The 15,228-nt window shown below is 42.8% G+C and overlaps 2 protein-coding genes across 2 annotated transcripts; both read left to right on the forward strand.

The window, feature by feature from the left end:
• The first annotated feature begins 4,770 nt into the window (after positions 1 to 4,770).
• On the forward strand, positions 4,771 to 9,733 carry RSL1D1 (ribosomal L1 domain containing 1). Its single transcript, XM_066198283.1, has 9 exons — positions 4,771 to 4,852; positions 5,022 to 5,161; positions 5,933 to 6,071; positions 6,668 to 6,816; positions 6,956 to 7,057; positions 7,646 to 7,739; positions 7,824 to 7,952; positions 8,682 to 8,888; positions 9,127 to 9,733. Exons 1-9 carry the CDS (start codon positions 4,817 to 4,819, stop codon positions 9,469 to 9,471), a joined length of 1,341 nt encoding a protein of 446 aa, XP_066054380.1. The 5' UTR covers positions 4,771 to 4,816; the 3' UTR covers positions 9,472 to 9,733.
• A 705-nt stretch (positions 9,734 to 10,438) lies between these two features.
• LOC136297773 (transmembrane protein 238-like) lies at positions 10,439 to 14,003 on the forward strand. Its single transcript, XM_066197969.1, has 2 exons — positions 10,439 to 10,860; positions 13,445 to 14,003. Exons 1-2 carry the CDS (start codon positions 10,475 to 10,477, stop codon positions 13,452 to 13,454), a joined length of 396 nt encoding a protein of 131 aa, XP_066054066.1. The 5' UTR covers positions 10,439 to 10,474; the 3' UTR covers positions 13,455 to 14,003.
• Positions 14,004 to 15,228: the final 1,225 nt, after the last annotated feature.

Consider the following 15,228-nt stretch of genomic DNA (forward strand, 5'->3'; position numbering starts at 1 on the left):
CATTACCAAATCCACATTATGCAATTGAAGATATTCCTATCCTGCAGGAGGTTTTTATTTGGGTACAAATTATTTGCATTCTATAGCAAATATATGAAAATGTAAGGCATAAATGTACATGAATTGGCTGCATTTTGGGTAGAAGAGCTGGAAGTACATTGTATTTGAATAGTCTTCAGATTACATCTCAACTTCCTTCATTTCATCTCCATTCTACATTTTATAGTCCCATTTTTGCTACTATTAAATACAGCTAAATCTAGATGAAAGAAGAGAAAAAGATGATGTGGCTTTGTTGGAAATAAATACTATTTGCTGATTCACTGATGTAATAAACTTTTTTAAATGACCATTTTGAATACTCCCTTTTGTGAAAATGTGGAATGCTGCTTTGAAGATGAAACAAAAATAAAGGAGCTGTGCAACCACAACTGTTGAAAGGAAGAGGGGGAAAAAAAAAGAGGAAATAAAAGTTGGATTGAAGATACAGCACCCCTAGGAGCACTGCCAGGGTAACTGTGTTTGTGTGGGATACTGGCAGGATATTCCCATGGGATAGCTTTAACTCATAGAGCAAAACTCTGAGTGTCTTTCTGCAGAAAGGAGAGTTTGGGTTGGTTTTTCTTCCTCAGTATAATGGCATTTGCACTGTGGTTCTCTGAGGATCACACCTTTCTCTCTGATTGGCAGCCAAAGTTTGTAGTGTAGATATGGCTCGAGTGCTTAGCCATGATGGAGCTTACAAAAACATAAGTTATTATTCTATAAATTAAGACCTTGTATGTCCTTGAACTGAAAACCTCGGTATGTGTAACAAATACTAAAGGAAGAAAAAAAAAAAATCCGAATGTGCAGCAGTACTAATTATTTGGCAGCAGGAAAATAATTCCTTGTTTCTGCAAGCTCCAAGAAGTAATGGGTGATCAGTTGAGTAACATTGCCATCGACTGTCTACGTGAAACCATTCCAGCTACCTTGGTCATCATAGCAGACAATCTGGAACTGATCCAAACGTGGTGACACCAGTTCCTGAAACACTTATTCTGGTAGTAAATTGTATTCCTGAACAGCAAGCTATTGATGATGGTGTAATAGTGTTGTAAGGAAAATAGCTGTTTTAAGGAGGTTTACCCACAGGGATATTTGCTGGTTGCAATTTTTATGCCCCTCTACAGATTTTTTTCCGTGGCATAAAAAGCCCAGTGAAAATTGCTCAATGAAGAACCTCTATTTTAGACTACTTATGGCACCCGTCTATATATTAAAAATTATGTTAATGATGAGAAATGTGTTTTTATAAGTGTTTATTACTGACTATTACCTAAGAAGAAAAGGTTGTTTCAGTGTCCCAGGCATTGGATCTGTATCACTCCGGCTTTTCGGTTCGTACCGCAGACTGTTGAATTGATGCTGTTAAAGCAGATGATGTGTACTCCAGACAAGACTGTTTTATTCCTGAACTGGTACTTAAAGGCTCTGACTTATTCTGCTGTTTTTGTACACCCTATAGAGGATTTGGTACAGAAAAATATACCAACAAAACTGGAGTTACTACTGAAGACTTTATATTGTGAACCTGTTTCTTTCCTCGTGTTTATTTTATTGCATTATAAACCTGACAAGATACTACTTTTCCTCTGAAGAAATACTAGAAAGGATTCTAGTCTTAATATAAAATAGAAGTTTATGGTAACAAACCCAAAATCTGTTGTCTGTGTATATATATATCTAACTTTTGATAATCCATATCCTTTCATTGGCTTTCCTTCCAGTGTAAATCTTTCCACATCTCCTGTCAGTTCCATACACCCAAAAAAGTCCCACCTACCTCTCAGTAAGAGTAATAAGAGACATGACAGATTAACTGCTGGGTGACAAAAAAAGTGAAACTTGGATAACCTTGAACCTCAAGGATCACTTTACAGCAGAAATAATTGCATCTTGTACAACCCTTTTGCTGTATGAAAGTGTAAAATTAAGCATATAAAGAAACATCTTAAAAAAGTAATGAGGTAGAATGTCTCACAGTTATTTTCAATCTCAGCATTTAAATAAGCGACACAAATGTCGTAAAGAAAAATACATACTTTCATGACCCGAGAAGTTAAATTGAGAGCTACAGCAGGACAGTGTACAGCAATAACACTGATAAAGGTAAAAAACCTGATTTCCTGGTAGGAGTAACTGTAAATCTATGACATTGCTAAGTTAAAAGTGCACTCTTTTATAGTTTATATTCATTGCATTCTATATTAAGCTGAAATACTTCTTATTCACAGCTTTACTTAATTTTTCCATGACAGCTCTGTTAGCTATGCCAAGTGCCTTTCAAGAGAAAATTATTAGACTAAGTCAGTTAAACCACATCTGGTAAAATTTAGTCATGTAAGACCAAAAATTGTTCAGAAGAATGTACTTGGATGAGACGGATGTGTGAAAAATTCAAATCTGAGTCTCTAATAATAGTCCCTTGAGTTTTATCCTGTTAATTCTATACTGACCCAATAAAGTCAGTCTTCAAACATGCTGTTCAATCATATCTTACAAGACTAGTCTGGCTCATTTTCAGAGAGATGTTCCAGTCATCTGATTTTTTTCTATTTTGTTTTAACATGTCACATTAATATGTTGATGTTTTATGAAAATAAGGCTGCCCTAAAATGTGCAAAGATAGAAGCAAGGCTAATGCAATTATCAGAATATGCAGCACCACAGCTAGTATCACGTCAGAAATCCCAGCAGTACTGGAAGGGTTTTAATGAGTCTGCCCTCCTTGGCTACCCTGCATGTTCCTCACCTTCAGAAATTTCTCTGATCAGTATTTCATACAACACGGCAACAAAGGACAGCTTTTCTTTTTCTTAGCCAGTTTCTTTTTTGTTTTGATTTGGTTTTGTTTTGTTCAAATAACACAATAGGAAAAGAAAATGTTCATTTTCCAGGATTTTCTTTTTTTCACTCTTTAAAATCAGTGTATGTCTGTATAGTTCTTTCCTACGTCTGGATAAGTCTTGATGGATCAACTATTCTACTATTGCTCCAAGAACACTAACAGCAGAAAGAAAATAAAAACCACTACATAAAGCAGCTTGCCAAGAAACTAGGGTGTTTTAGTTTCTCTCTGCACTGGCCACACTGATGGAGCAACAAATTTTGTTGGAAGGCATCTGATGAGAAGGAATAAAACCACACACAGAGAGGCAAAGAGCAGGGAAAAAAAATCTAGAGAAGAGTGAATGACTCCTAATTTCATGCGTATTTAAGCCCTGGTTATGCAGAGCTGTGTTATCCAGAGAGCAGCTTACACGTGTGATGAATGCAGACAACCCGGAGCTGCCAGGGCACACACGGCACTGTGAGGATGAGACCAAATAATTCCAGGCTAGATTTTATCTCCGAACAATGTATTTATCCAGCATGGAACTCAATGGAATAAGCATTCCACACTTAAGCTCTGTCCATGTAGCCGGTCAATGCATTTCTAAACGGAGCAGGAGATGCAGCAGTTCTGCCTTTATTAGTCACACGAGGAAGAAATGGTTTGACACGGGATAATCAGTGGTTGCCCCAATGGTAGTGACCTGGGAACTGCCACGTTCGAGACAGAGTGTATGAGGAAAATGAGCAGCAGGATTCTGTCCCTTGACTCCGTGGGACAGACTGTGGTTTATTCAGAGAACCAGTGGGCAGGATCCCTTGGGAGGCAGCTCTGAAGGGCGACGGGGCTCAGGAAACCTGGCAGCAGGTCTTTAAGGACACCCTCCTCCAATCAGACAAACAGCTCCTCCTGATGCTCAGCAAAACAAGTAGATCTATCAGGAGACTGGCCTGGCTAAACAGGGAACTCAGGACAGCACTCCAGGGCAAAAGGACAGAAACACAGCATGTAAAATCAGGGATAGTGTTCAAAGAAGGAATCTGAAGAACACGTTCAATTCTTCCCAAACATGATGGGTGGCCCACTAGATGGGTAACAACTGTTCAGGTAACAGGGCTTGGAGGGCAGGGCTAGTGGCTTGTTCTCCACCTGAAGGCCAGTAACTAATGGACTACTGCTGGGATTTATCCCGGGACATGTTCTATTTAGTATCTCTGACAGTGACCTGAAGCCAAGTTTGCAGGGGACATCAAACTTGGGATCAATCATTACCCTCGTGAACAGAGGGACCTGGATAGGCTGGAAAGACTCGGCAACGCAAACCCGTCAGTACTCAAAAAACGCGAATGCTAACCTGCCTTTGGGAAGGAGCAGCCCCTTGCGGCAACAGAGGTTGGGCAATGACTGGCCGGGGAACAGCGCCCGGGGCACAGAACGCCGAACACGAGCCACCCCTGGAAGCAAAGGGGGCCACTAGCATCCGGGGTTGGACCAGGAGAGTACCATCAATACGACAAAACGTTTTCCATCGTGAGGACACGGTGGCTACAGCCCTGAGCAATTCGGCCTGACCTCCGGCCGGCCCTGGGGCCGAAGCGGGATGGACTGACGGCTTCCGGCACTCCGCTCCTAGTCCGGTTAACACGCGACCCTGCTGGGACAAAGCTGCCGGCAAGCGCAGGACGGGGCCTCTCCTGTCCGCTCCCGCACACGCGGAGCGCGCACCCAACCGCGGGCGAACGGAGCGGAGCCATCACCGCCGGCTCCGCGGCCCCGCCCCCTGCATGCCCCGCCCCCTGCATGCCACGCCCTTGGCATGCCCCGCCTCCCCTGGCCTGCCCCGCCCTCCGCGCTCGCCCCGCCCCGGACGGGCCCCGCCGTGCCCCGGAAAGCGACGCTCACGCAGGCGCAGCGGGCGCACGTGGCACCGCTGGTACCATGGCGAGCGGGAAGCAGCGCCTGGACCGTGCCCAGGTACTGCGGGGAGCCGGCCGGGCACTCCCGGAGCGCTCCCGGGGGCTGCGGGGAGCCGGCCGGGCACTCCCGGAGCGCTCCCGGGGGCTGCGGGGAGCCGGCCGGGCACTCCCGGAGCGCGACCAGGCCGGGCTTGACCTGCGGCTCTGCCGTTGTGGTGCCGTTGCAGGTGAAGAAGGCGGTGGAGGCTCTGGTGGCTTTTGCCAGACAGAAGGCCAAGGGAAACGAGCTGCTCCTCAACGAGGGTGAGAGCGTCCATCTGCTGGTGACGGTGTGGAAGGTCCCGCAGGTGGCGAAAGTCATCAGAATGTAAGACATTGATATGCGGCCGCGTGGTTACTGGGGTTGCTCGTGTCCTTTGGCTTGGAAAAGAGCACTTTGCCGATTCTGAGTTTAAGGGGTTTGACTGCCACGGCCTTGTCCTGGGAGCTTCCATGCCGTGACTAAGAACTGCCGGGCCAGAACGCTGCTTTACCCCTACTTTTGGTATAACTGGAAGCTGGGCTGTGCCAGCCTTTTGCACGGAGCATTCTCATTCTGTTGGTTGCCAGTTCCAGGGTATGTGCCTTTCAGTCGTTAAGCCTGAGAAAACCGCTCACTTTCTCTGTCTTGACCGACCACCACCAAATCATTAGTAAGACTTCTTTCTTCTGAGAACCAAACCTAAATATGAATTCGAAGTCTCCTTTTAAACTGTAGCTGTGCTATATTGAAAAGCGCAGGATATGTATTGTATAAAGTTTACATCCACGTATCCGGGCCGCGGTGTTATGAAGTTTTGTCTAATGGCTGGATGTAGCCATGGCATGAAGGGAGGAGCATGGAGGGTCCTCCTCCTGGGAGGCGCTGCTAGGGGCTGCTGGCAGGACAGAGGATTCCGCCTTGTATCTGCCCGGAGCCATGATGTTCCATGGTTTCTGTATGCTTATCAAGTGTGGGTTCCACTGAGAATATTTAGTAGTTAACAGAGTCTAAATACAGGCACTTCCCTGTGTTGTTAAAGGGTACTGATCTCTAGTTCTGGGAAAAGCTTCTTTCTCTTATTAGACATTCTTTATGCATCTCATATTCTCATTGTAGACCACTGCCCCATGGCACTCGATCAGAAACAGCTGAGGTTTGCCTCTTCACAAGGGATGAACCAAACTTATCAGCAGAACAGACTGAAAATCTGTACAAGAAACTTTTACTCCGGAGTGGGATCAGAAGTATTAGCCGGGTAAGGGAGGTCCTTTATGGTATAATACAGTACTGTAATTTCACTCCTTTTATACCACCAAAAATAACGCAAGTAATTGTTCTTTTCTGCAGTTTAGCATTCTCATGCACATTCTCTAGTAAGATTTTTCTGATTTTTTTTGAACTGTGGTGTTTCTAAAATGCAAAGTTTACTCGGAATAATTTCTTCAGTTTGAAACAGGGTTTTTAGTAATCCGATACAATTTCTAGATAAATGTTCAATATCAGGTTTGATACTAGGAAAACTCATGACATTTGAATACTTGAGCCCTTTGCAGCTGGATTGTTTATGCCATCAGGAATAACACTATAAAACGACTTGTTATGTTTAACCTTGATTTAGATGTTATTCATGTACTCAAGTTCTGTTTGGTGATTTGCAGTTACTGTGCAAGAGATCAGTATTGTTTGAGTCTTTAAAACAGGAGGAAATGGATGCTTTTTGATTATCTTCAGCGTTCTAAAAGAATGCCCTGTGTTGGACTGTCAGTTATGCAGCTTTAGTCTGTGCGGTTCTGAGAAGCATTCCAGGTTGCATTTTCAGCAGCGGGGACTGAACTGGTGCTTGTGTTGCAGATCATCTCTTACAAAACCCTCAAAAAGGAGTATAAAATGTTCGAAGCGAAGCGGCGCCTCCTGAACAGTTTTGATCTCTTTCTGTCTGATGGCCGGATTAGAAGGCTTTTGCCCTCACATCTAGGAAAACACTTCTATGAAAAGAAAAAGTAGGTCTTTAAACTTTGGAAATCCATCCTTGCATTGTCTTTTTTTAAGATCAGAGTCTTCTTAGTAATGGAGAAATTGGTTTTCTTTGGGTTTTCTAATTTTTTTTTTTTTTTTTACCCTTCTCCCTTTCTGTTTTAGGGCACCTTTATCTGTAAACCTGAAAGCCAAAGATCTTGCCAAGGAACTAGAAAAATATATCCAAGGGACTATACTCCCAGTTAACAACAAAGGGTGCTGTTAGTAAGTACAAGTAGATTAATACATCACTTGAAGGATGGTTCTATCTGAACTGCAGGAATTTTAAGTGAGTTATTTTTATTCCTTTAATATGTGAATAAAAGATGTTAAAGGTCGCCATTCCAAATGAGGGACATTTTGAACCTTGTTAAATTAGTAGTTCTACTGAAGTTTTACTGTGAAGTTGAGGGAGTTTGTCTTTTTTTTCCTTTTACCTCAGGAATTTTTAGGCACTTGTCATTGTCAATGAGCATGTACAATCTTCGTTTTAATCTAATTTAATAATATTTTTTTCTGTTTCCAAAATATTCTAATAAGATGTTTTTTCATGTATTGTGTCTCTGAAAGGATCTGAATTGGTAGTAATGCTTTGTAATTTAAGGCAGAGGTTGCACATGCAAATATGGAAAGATGAATACAGGTGAATCCCTTCTAACTGTTACCACAAAAGATTTCTGCAATAGGCATCCCTTCTTTATGATAATTGCAGATAAGTGGGCTTTTTGCATTCCTGGGTATGCCTAAACTAAACAAGTAACTTGAAATAAGTTCATTTGCCCATATATAATTATTATTTGGTTCTTTTTTCAGTACAACACGCATAGGTCACACTGGGATGAAAGTGGATGAGATAGTCGAGAATATCATTGCTGCAGCAAAAGTGATTGGTGACAAGTTACCAAAGGTACTGCTGGTTGACTGCATTACAGACAAATAGGTCCGTGCCTTAGCCTTATTTTTACATCATGTACTGGTTTTGTTTTTGCAGAAATGGAAAAATGTAAAAATTCTTCACCTCAAAACGCTCAAATCGGTTGCGCTTCCAATATTTACTGCAAATATCTCCAACCTGGATGAGCTTGACAAACAGCCATCTCTCAAGAAAACTGAAGTAAAGGTAACCAAAACTTCTTCAAACTTATTTAGTTCTAGTTCTTTGTCTTCCTTCTATGTGTTGTCTTGTTGGGTTTAAATGCATTAGCAACTGATCCCAGGCTTTTATGGCTAAAACTGGTCAGACACTCCTGCCTCAGTGCTTCAAATCCTCAGTAATAGTAATGAAGTTCAGGAAGCTCCCTTACACGTTTTAAAGCAAACTGGAAATAAATGAAGTGTTTCTAGGCCTAAACTCGGGGGACCTGAGATTCATTCTTAGAGCATTGCTTGTATCGTTTATCCATATTTGCCTTCTGAAAATGCACTCATTAACATAAATGTGGATTCAGATTATGCAGCTGTTCTTTGTTGGTTAATCAGTGGCATCTGAATAATTCTCAAGCTCGTATATTTGTGTGTATATAGGGTCATACTTGTTAAAAAATAATAATTGGCTATTCCTTTGGTACTGAGTTCTGCTGATATTCATTTGTCTGAAATTAATTTGGACCATGGATATTCAGCTTAGAAATTGTAATGGTGACATTAATATAGTTGTGAGCTGTTTATAATCAACTTTTGCATGTAGTGCATTTTTTCATATTTTACACATGGTTGATTAGTCCAGGTCGATTGAATAAGAGTCTCTAATGTTGCTACACCGTCTAATTTTTAACCACATTAAAACAATTATTATACATTTAGAAATGGTATGGGAATTTGTCTGAGATGCTCTTCTGATTAATTCTAGAAGGCAAAACCCAAGAAAGTGAAGAAGACAGCTAAAAAACAGAAGTCAAATCAAGTCACTGTGACAGCAGAAAGTAAAGCTGCTGCTGGTACCCAGGAGCCTGTGATAAAGGAAAAAGGGGAAGGTGTCCAAGAACCAGGTGATTGTGATGACGAAGAAATTCCACAACTGGTGCCTATACAAACAGTGAGCTCAGCTGAGCAGAAGGTAATTGTTGAATAATATTGAGAAACTTGCGTTTCAGTTAAAACTAAAGACTGACCTGTTTAAATGGTTCATTGTTCCTTAGGGAACAGTATCTGTTAGCACACTTCGAGTGCACTAGGGCACAGATCAATTGAAAGTATTTGTCATTTGTAATGATTTTCACTGATTCTTCTTCCTGAAAAACAGGAAATATCTTTCTTGGGTGGAATGGTAATTTTTTTATTTGTGTTAAATACAGAAAATGGGATCAAGTCCAGAAAAAGGTGACAATTTGGGCAAGAAAACCAAAACACCCGTAAGAAAGAGAAAGAAACCGTCTCTGGTGGTGGATACTCCAAAATCAAAACCTGAGGTTACAGAAGAGTGTGCAAACTTGGAGACGTCATCAAAAGAGAAAAAAGCCAGGCAGGTCAGCAAGCCAAAGGAAGGAATAAAAGAAAAAGACATGAAAAAGACTCCAAAAAAACCTGAAGCCAAGTCTTTTGCAACACCAAAAGCTGGCAAGTCAATGCAGTCAGCCAGGAAGTCTTCAAAACGACCGCAGCAGGTGCCCAGAAAGGTGCCCGTGCCACAGTCAGGGTGAACCTTGTCTGTTTAACACATTTTCTATCATCCTTCTGTGCTGTATTTTCAGTAAGCATTTATTGATGAAGTAAAATACCTTCCTAGAAAATCTGATCCCAAGAGCTTTTTTTCACCAAGATCTGTAATGATTCATTGCTTCCTTCTTATTTATAAGCTGCTACAACTAAATTCACTGTCTTAATGATCCCATCATCTTTTATCTTTTCCTGGCCCAAACCAACCACACTCAAAATTTTCAAGTGTCAGAAGGCAGAGAGCGGTCTATCCCAGGGAGAAAAAGCTTAGAAATATTTTAATAAATGCTGTCTTTCTGAAGCGTGCATGCCCAGAGCAGCAATCTATATGTGCTTTTAAAGGTGAAAAAACTGCTAGAGTTTAAAAAAAACACCTCTTCAATATAATAAGGACAGGTTGATATTTAAGTTAAGCAGCCTGATACCAAGCCCCACACTGTAATTTTTAGCTGTTTTTACCTAGGGTATTTGTGCCTTAAAAAGGCACTTTTTGAAGGACCTCCCTTCTATAGGGTGCCTGGGGTGGCACTACCGCAGATGGAACGGCTGTGTCCGGCTCCCCAGCACACGGGAACGTTATCGAGCACTCCTCCCAGAGCGGCCCCAGCTCCCTAGTGCCATGGGGTCGCTACGGATCAGCCGTGGAGCCCCATGGCGGCGGTCCGGGGCTGGGCGGGGCCGGTGAGGGCGGCGTGTGCCGCCTTGCCTGCATGCGGGGTCAAAGGCGCGGCCCGGCCGTGCCCTCAGGTGCGCGGGGGGCGGGCCCGGCCGTGCCCTCAGGTGCGCGGGGGGCGGGCCCGGCCGTGCCCTCAGGTGCGCGGGGGGCGGGCCCGGCCGTGCCCCTCAGGCGCGGGGGCGTGTCCTGCAGGTGCCCGCGGCGGGAGGGAGGGCGCGGCCGGGCCCTGCCCTCAGGTGGGCGCCGCCCTCGCGCCGCCGCCGCCTCCCCTCAGGTGCGCGCGGCCCGAGGCGGCGGTGGCGCCGCTCCCGATGGCGGCCCCGGGCGGGCTGGGCCGCTGCGTGGCCGCCTTCTGGCTGGCGCTGGCCTTCGACGCGCTGGGGCTGGCGGTGCTGCTGGCCGGCGTGTTCGCCGACGTGTTCTTCTCCGACCTGCTCATCTACGCGGGCGGCATCGGCATCTTCCTCAGCCTGGTCTGGTGGGTGTTCTGGTACGCGGGTAACCTGGAGGTGCCGCCCGAGGAGCTGCGGGACGACGTGGGGCTGTCGGCGCCCAAGGGCCGCGGGGACACGCTGCTGCGGCGGCTGGTGCACGGCTTCAGCCTCCGCCTCACCGCCGCGCTCGGCCCCGCCCGCCCCGCCGACCTGGAGCTGCAGCGCACCGGGGAGCGCCGCGGCCGCCACGCCGAGCCCGGCAGGTGGGAGCCGCGACGGGAGCCCGGGGCGGGACAGCGAGGGGACTCCGGCTGTGAGCTGGAGCTTGGGGGAGCTCTCTTGCCCGAGATTCGGTTCAACGCTTCCTGCGTTAAACCACCTGCTCGCAGCTGACGCCTCTCAAAATAAAAGTAGTGAGGTGTCAGCTCAGGCGGTAAAAAAGACGAGTGGGAAAGATTGCACCAATGGGATTAGGCAGGGACGACGCTTCTTGTTGGCGTCTAAGAACGGAAAAGGCGAGCAGGAGTGAAGCGAGGGGAGTGAAGTGGAACTGGCATGCGGAGAGCTGCTCCCAGAGGGCAGCACAGGAGCCGTGGCATTCTGAACTGGTCCTCACAGCAGCCAAACGCCGCCAGAAATGGCCATTAACCACCACCCCACACGAGCTCTTGGGAGGGGAAGCCCCCTCATTAGCGCCATGAAATGTGGCTTCGTTCGGGAACAAGAAAGGTGAAATGCTGGCTTGAATTTAACTTGGGGGCAGAGCTGTAGGTAAGAGGTTGAAACTCATAAATGCAATAGTCATTTAAACTGCTAGTCTTGAACCTCGGTAATCTAGAAAAGATAGGATCATATCCGATGTGTAAAGGAAGTGTCTAGGTCCAATTTCAAAGCATGGCTGAACAACATGAAGCTTTTCAAAATATCCCTCGTGTTCATTCATATAGCAAATTCATTTAGGAAGAAAAGCATGCTTAATGCCTTGAAATTTGTGTGGGGAAGAGTCAAGCCTTCATTTCACTATGTAAAATCCTCTGTCGAAGGAACTGTAAACACAGTTTTTTACTGTTTGAACTGTTCAACGATTCTAAACATCTCACTGTTCTGATTCCCTATGTACACGATCAGCTTTTCCTGCTTCTCCTTGAAACTAAATTCTGAAGACACTGTTGATTTACAGAAAAGTTCATGTGGAAGTCATCTTCTTTCACAAAAGCAATGAAATTTTTCTTGAGAGGAAGTTTTAATAATAATAGAGAGATTGAGTATAGATAATTATTGCTTAATAGAAAACTTGTAGGAGGCAGGAAAGAACAGGAGCAATACAACTTTCAAAGATTGTTACTGCTCTTTAGTTTATTATTAACTACACCTGCAATCAGAAAACAGGCTGTTGAAAATGAGTCATTCTATTTTCAGACTTCTTTTTTCTGAAATGGGCCAAAGATTGGCAGGTCCATATTCGCAGGGAAAGATTTGCATTTATAAATTACTGTGCAGAACCATTCCCTCTAAAGATCATGGCAATTGCAGGTATTGAGCTCAGTAGATAATGTGCTATCTCTGTAGATGCAATATGTGTACATAGATATGTATTCTGTTGTAATGAACTCCTAGGAGTGAAAGTTATCTATTATTTTGAAATATTTCAAGCCTTATTCCTGATTGTAATTTGATTCATATGTCCTATAGAGATATAAATATATAGAGAGTGATTTAGTACAAATGGCAGCTTCTGTTGCTACAGTAAACAAACTTCAGTAATGGTAATTCAGAAGGAACCAAAACAGAGGGGGTGTACAGCAGTTATGTTACATATTGGAACATAAACTCTATGATTTTACTTGCAAGGTGAAACAAAGGATAACAAATGGTTTCACCTTGAAAGATAATTTAGAGTTCCCTTTTGAAGTAAGTTCATCTAAAGTGCCTCAGACCGTCTCGTAAACAACTGTCTGAATCAGATCATTCCTTGCTGATAGACCAAATCCTCTCCCCATCAGGAGATATTTGTGAACTTAACCAAACGGGTTAAACATGTTTGGGCAGATATTGTCTGGACGAGGAGGAAAAAGAACACCACCACGCGCATACACATTCAGAAACAAAAAACCAGAAAACACCACACACAAAAAACTCCCTCCCTCAACAAACAAATAAAACAAACAAAACCCAACCCACCAAACAAAAACAAACAAACCCCAAACACCCTCACTTTACTGTCCATTTGGAAACCTCGAGCATTAACTTTTTGAAGTTATGAAAGGAATACTACATGTTGTTCTGTTTTCCCATCTTAAAAATGATAGAGAAAGGCGTGAATTCTCGTGATGTGGAATGCTTCTATTAAAGGAATAACAAGTAGGTTAGAATCCTCAAGCCTGAGAAGAGATGCAGAGTATAAGGTGTTCTAGAAGTCTATACAGTCACTGTGGGAAAAGTAGGATGTGCATGTCTCCCAAGGCAAAGCAGGAACAAACTGTCACGTGCTATGTAATTGAAGTGTGGGATTACTTGACATGGGACAGATAAAAATGTACAGATTCAAAAATCCAAAGGACAAAGCAGAAGAAATGTAAAGCCAATATGTTTGGCTCAGGAAGACCTGGGGCAGTTAGTGGCAGCTGAGATGATATCCTGAGGAGATATTACTTGTGTGCCTTTATTGGGACGTCACACTTGGCCACTATTGGAGATGGGCTGGTGACTTGATGGATCTTTCTCAATTGGCTGTTAAACATGAGGAAAAGTACTTTTAAGACTGACCTTAAGTAACAGTTTAGAGTTATATGGCCATTTGTTCTAAGACTATTTTGGAGTAACCTTTTCTTCCTGTGTTATCTTCAGGATCTGTTGAAGACACGGCTATTGACATTACTGCCCCAAAAAGTGGGGGAAATGCTGCAAATTATGGAAAGAGATTCCCTACTCAAAACAATAGGATTCTCTCATGGAGTAATCTCTGCAAGCATTGTGGACTCACGATAAAATGGACACGTGGAGCCATATCTCTGCCAAATGCACCTATTTCAGTGTTGGACTGGATGTGCTTTGAAATGGTGAAAAAAGATCCCACAAAATCTCCTTAAGAAGTGAGAGCTAAAAAAGAACTGAACCTGATCCGCCGAAAAATCACTGCAGCTTGTCATATTGTTGGGTTTGTTTTGTTTTAATTATTGTTATTTTTAATAACCTGGAAGGTTTGGATAAAAAGCTCTTGCACAATGAAAAGCTCTTGCACTGTTTTTTACCAAGGTCTGGAAGTTAAACTTACTGTGAATTTTTATAATGCCAGTGCAATACTTTTGTTTGTAAGGGTGCTTTTAAAATGCCTATATTAAACTGTTGATGCAAAGCTGCAAATATAGTAGAAGTTGTTTATGGTGTAAATACACAATTTACAGTGTCTCTTGTAAAGTTGTGTTGTTTTTTGAAATAACCTAGAATCTGAGAGTTTATAAGTAGGCAAATAACACCAGTGATGTTGGCATACAAATCTGTTCTTTGTAGTTATAAATTATGTAATATGATGACTCTTGCAAGAGGCATTTTTAGTCCAGTGAGGTTGGAAATCATTTTCCTAATGCTGAAGCATTTGAGGGAGGGAACATGACCAAAAGAAACCCTGTTGATTAACAAATACTCCAAGGCCTTATAAAACTTTTAACAATACCTGGAAAAATATTTATATTAATGCTAGTGATACCTAAAATTGTGCTAATGATCAAATTGTGTGGAGAAATTCCTCATGAGTTCTACTGTTTTTGAACCAGCCCTAAGAGTTTGATGCCACCATCAGCAAATACTGGTAGGTCTTAAAATTTCAATGCACAATTGTTCTATGCCACACCTCATTGTATACTAGAGATGGAATTAAGGAAAATATTTGCTAAGAGCACTGTGGCTGTACTTCCTTGTGAACTCCTGAAATGTCTTTCAGTGTTTTCTTGTAAAATTACTGGAGTAACTTCTTTTCTATGCATATTCTCATTTTTATGTGTTTTCCAGATGCTCTGTCTTTTAAGAAATTCAGAAGAACACTAAACTTGAAGGTCTACAGTGTGAGTTCTCCTTTACTATCTGCAGTTTTTAGGAGGTGTATGCAATTTGTTTCCCCCTTTTAATGGAACTGCAATGTGACACCATTGCAATGTTACAATGGCCTGATTAAAAAAAACCCCAACAAACCGAACAAGCTCCTCCCTTAAAACTTGTAGATCAGTTTTCATTTGCAAGATTTTTTTTTTATTTCATGGTTCTGAACAGAGAGAGATGCTTTTTCTGATTCCCCATAGTTTCACTTATAAAGTGAATTATGAAATATGGTGTTTAATAAGTGGCATGATTAGTAACAGGTATAAATTAAGCCAAAGCTCATATATGTAAATTCATATACTTAGTCTGCAAAAACCAAAATCTTCTACTCAAGTGTTGCAATAATAATTACTAGAGTGAATTGAGCAGGCCTTTGCATTCCTTGTATATTACAATGTGATTAATCTTAAATCCAATATCAGTACTTAATGATTGTTGCAGAAGATGGTAGCTAGAGTGCAACTGCACTCAGAAGTTATGTGGAATTCCAACTAGTTTACTAGTATGAATAGTATATGTTTTAAAAATTAAATATA

The sequence above is a fragment of the Chamaea fasciata genome, unplaced genomic scaffold (assembly GCF_029207755.1).
Source record: "Chamaea fasciata isolate MVZ Bird 193981 ecotype frontalis unplaced genomic scaffold, bChaFas1.0.hap1 SCAF_16, whole genome shotgun sequence".
NCBI classification, from domain to species: Eukaryota; Metazoa; Chordata; class Aves; order Passeriformes; family Sylviidae; genus Chamaea; species Chamaea fasciata.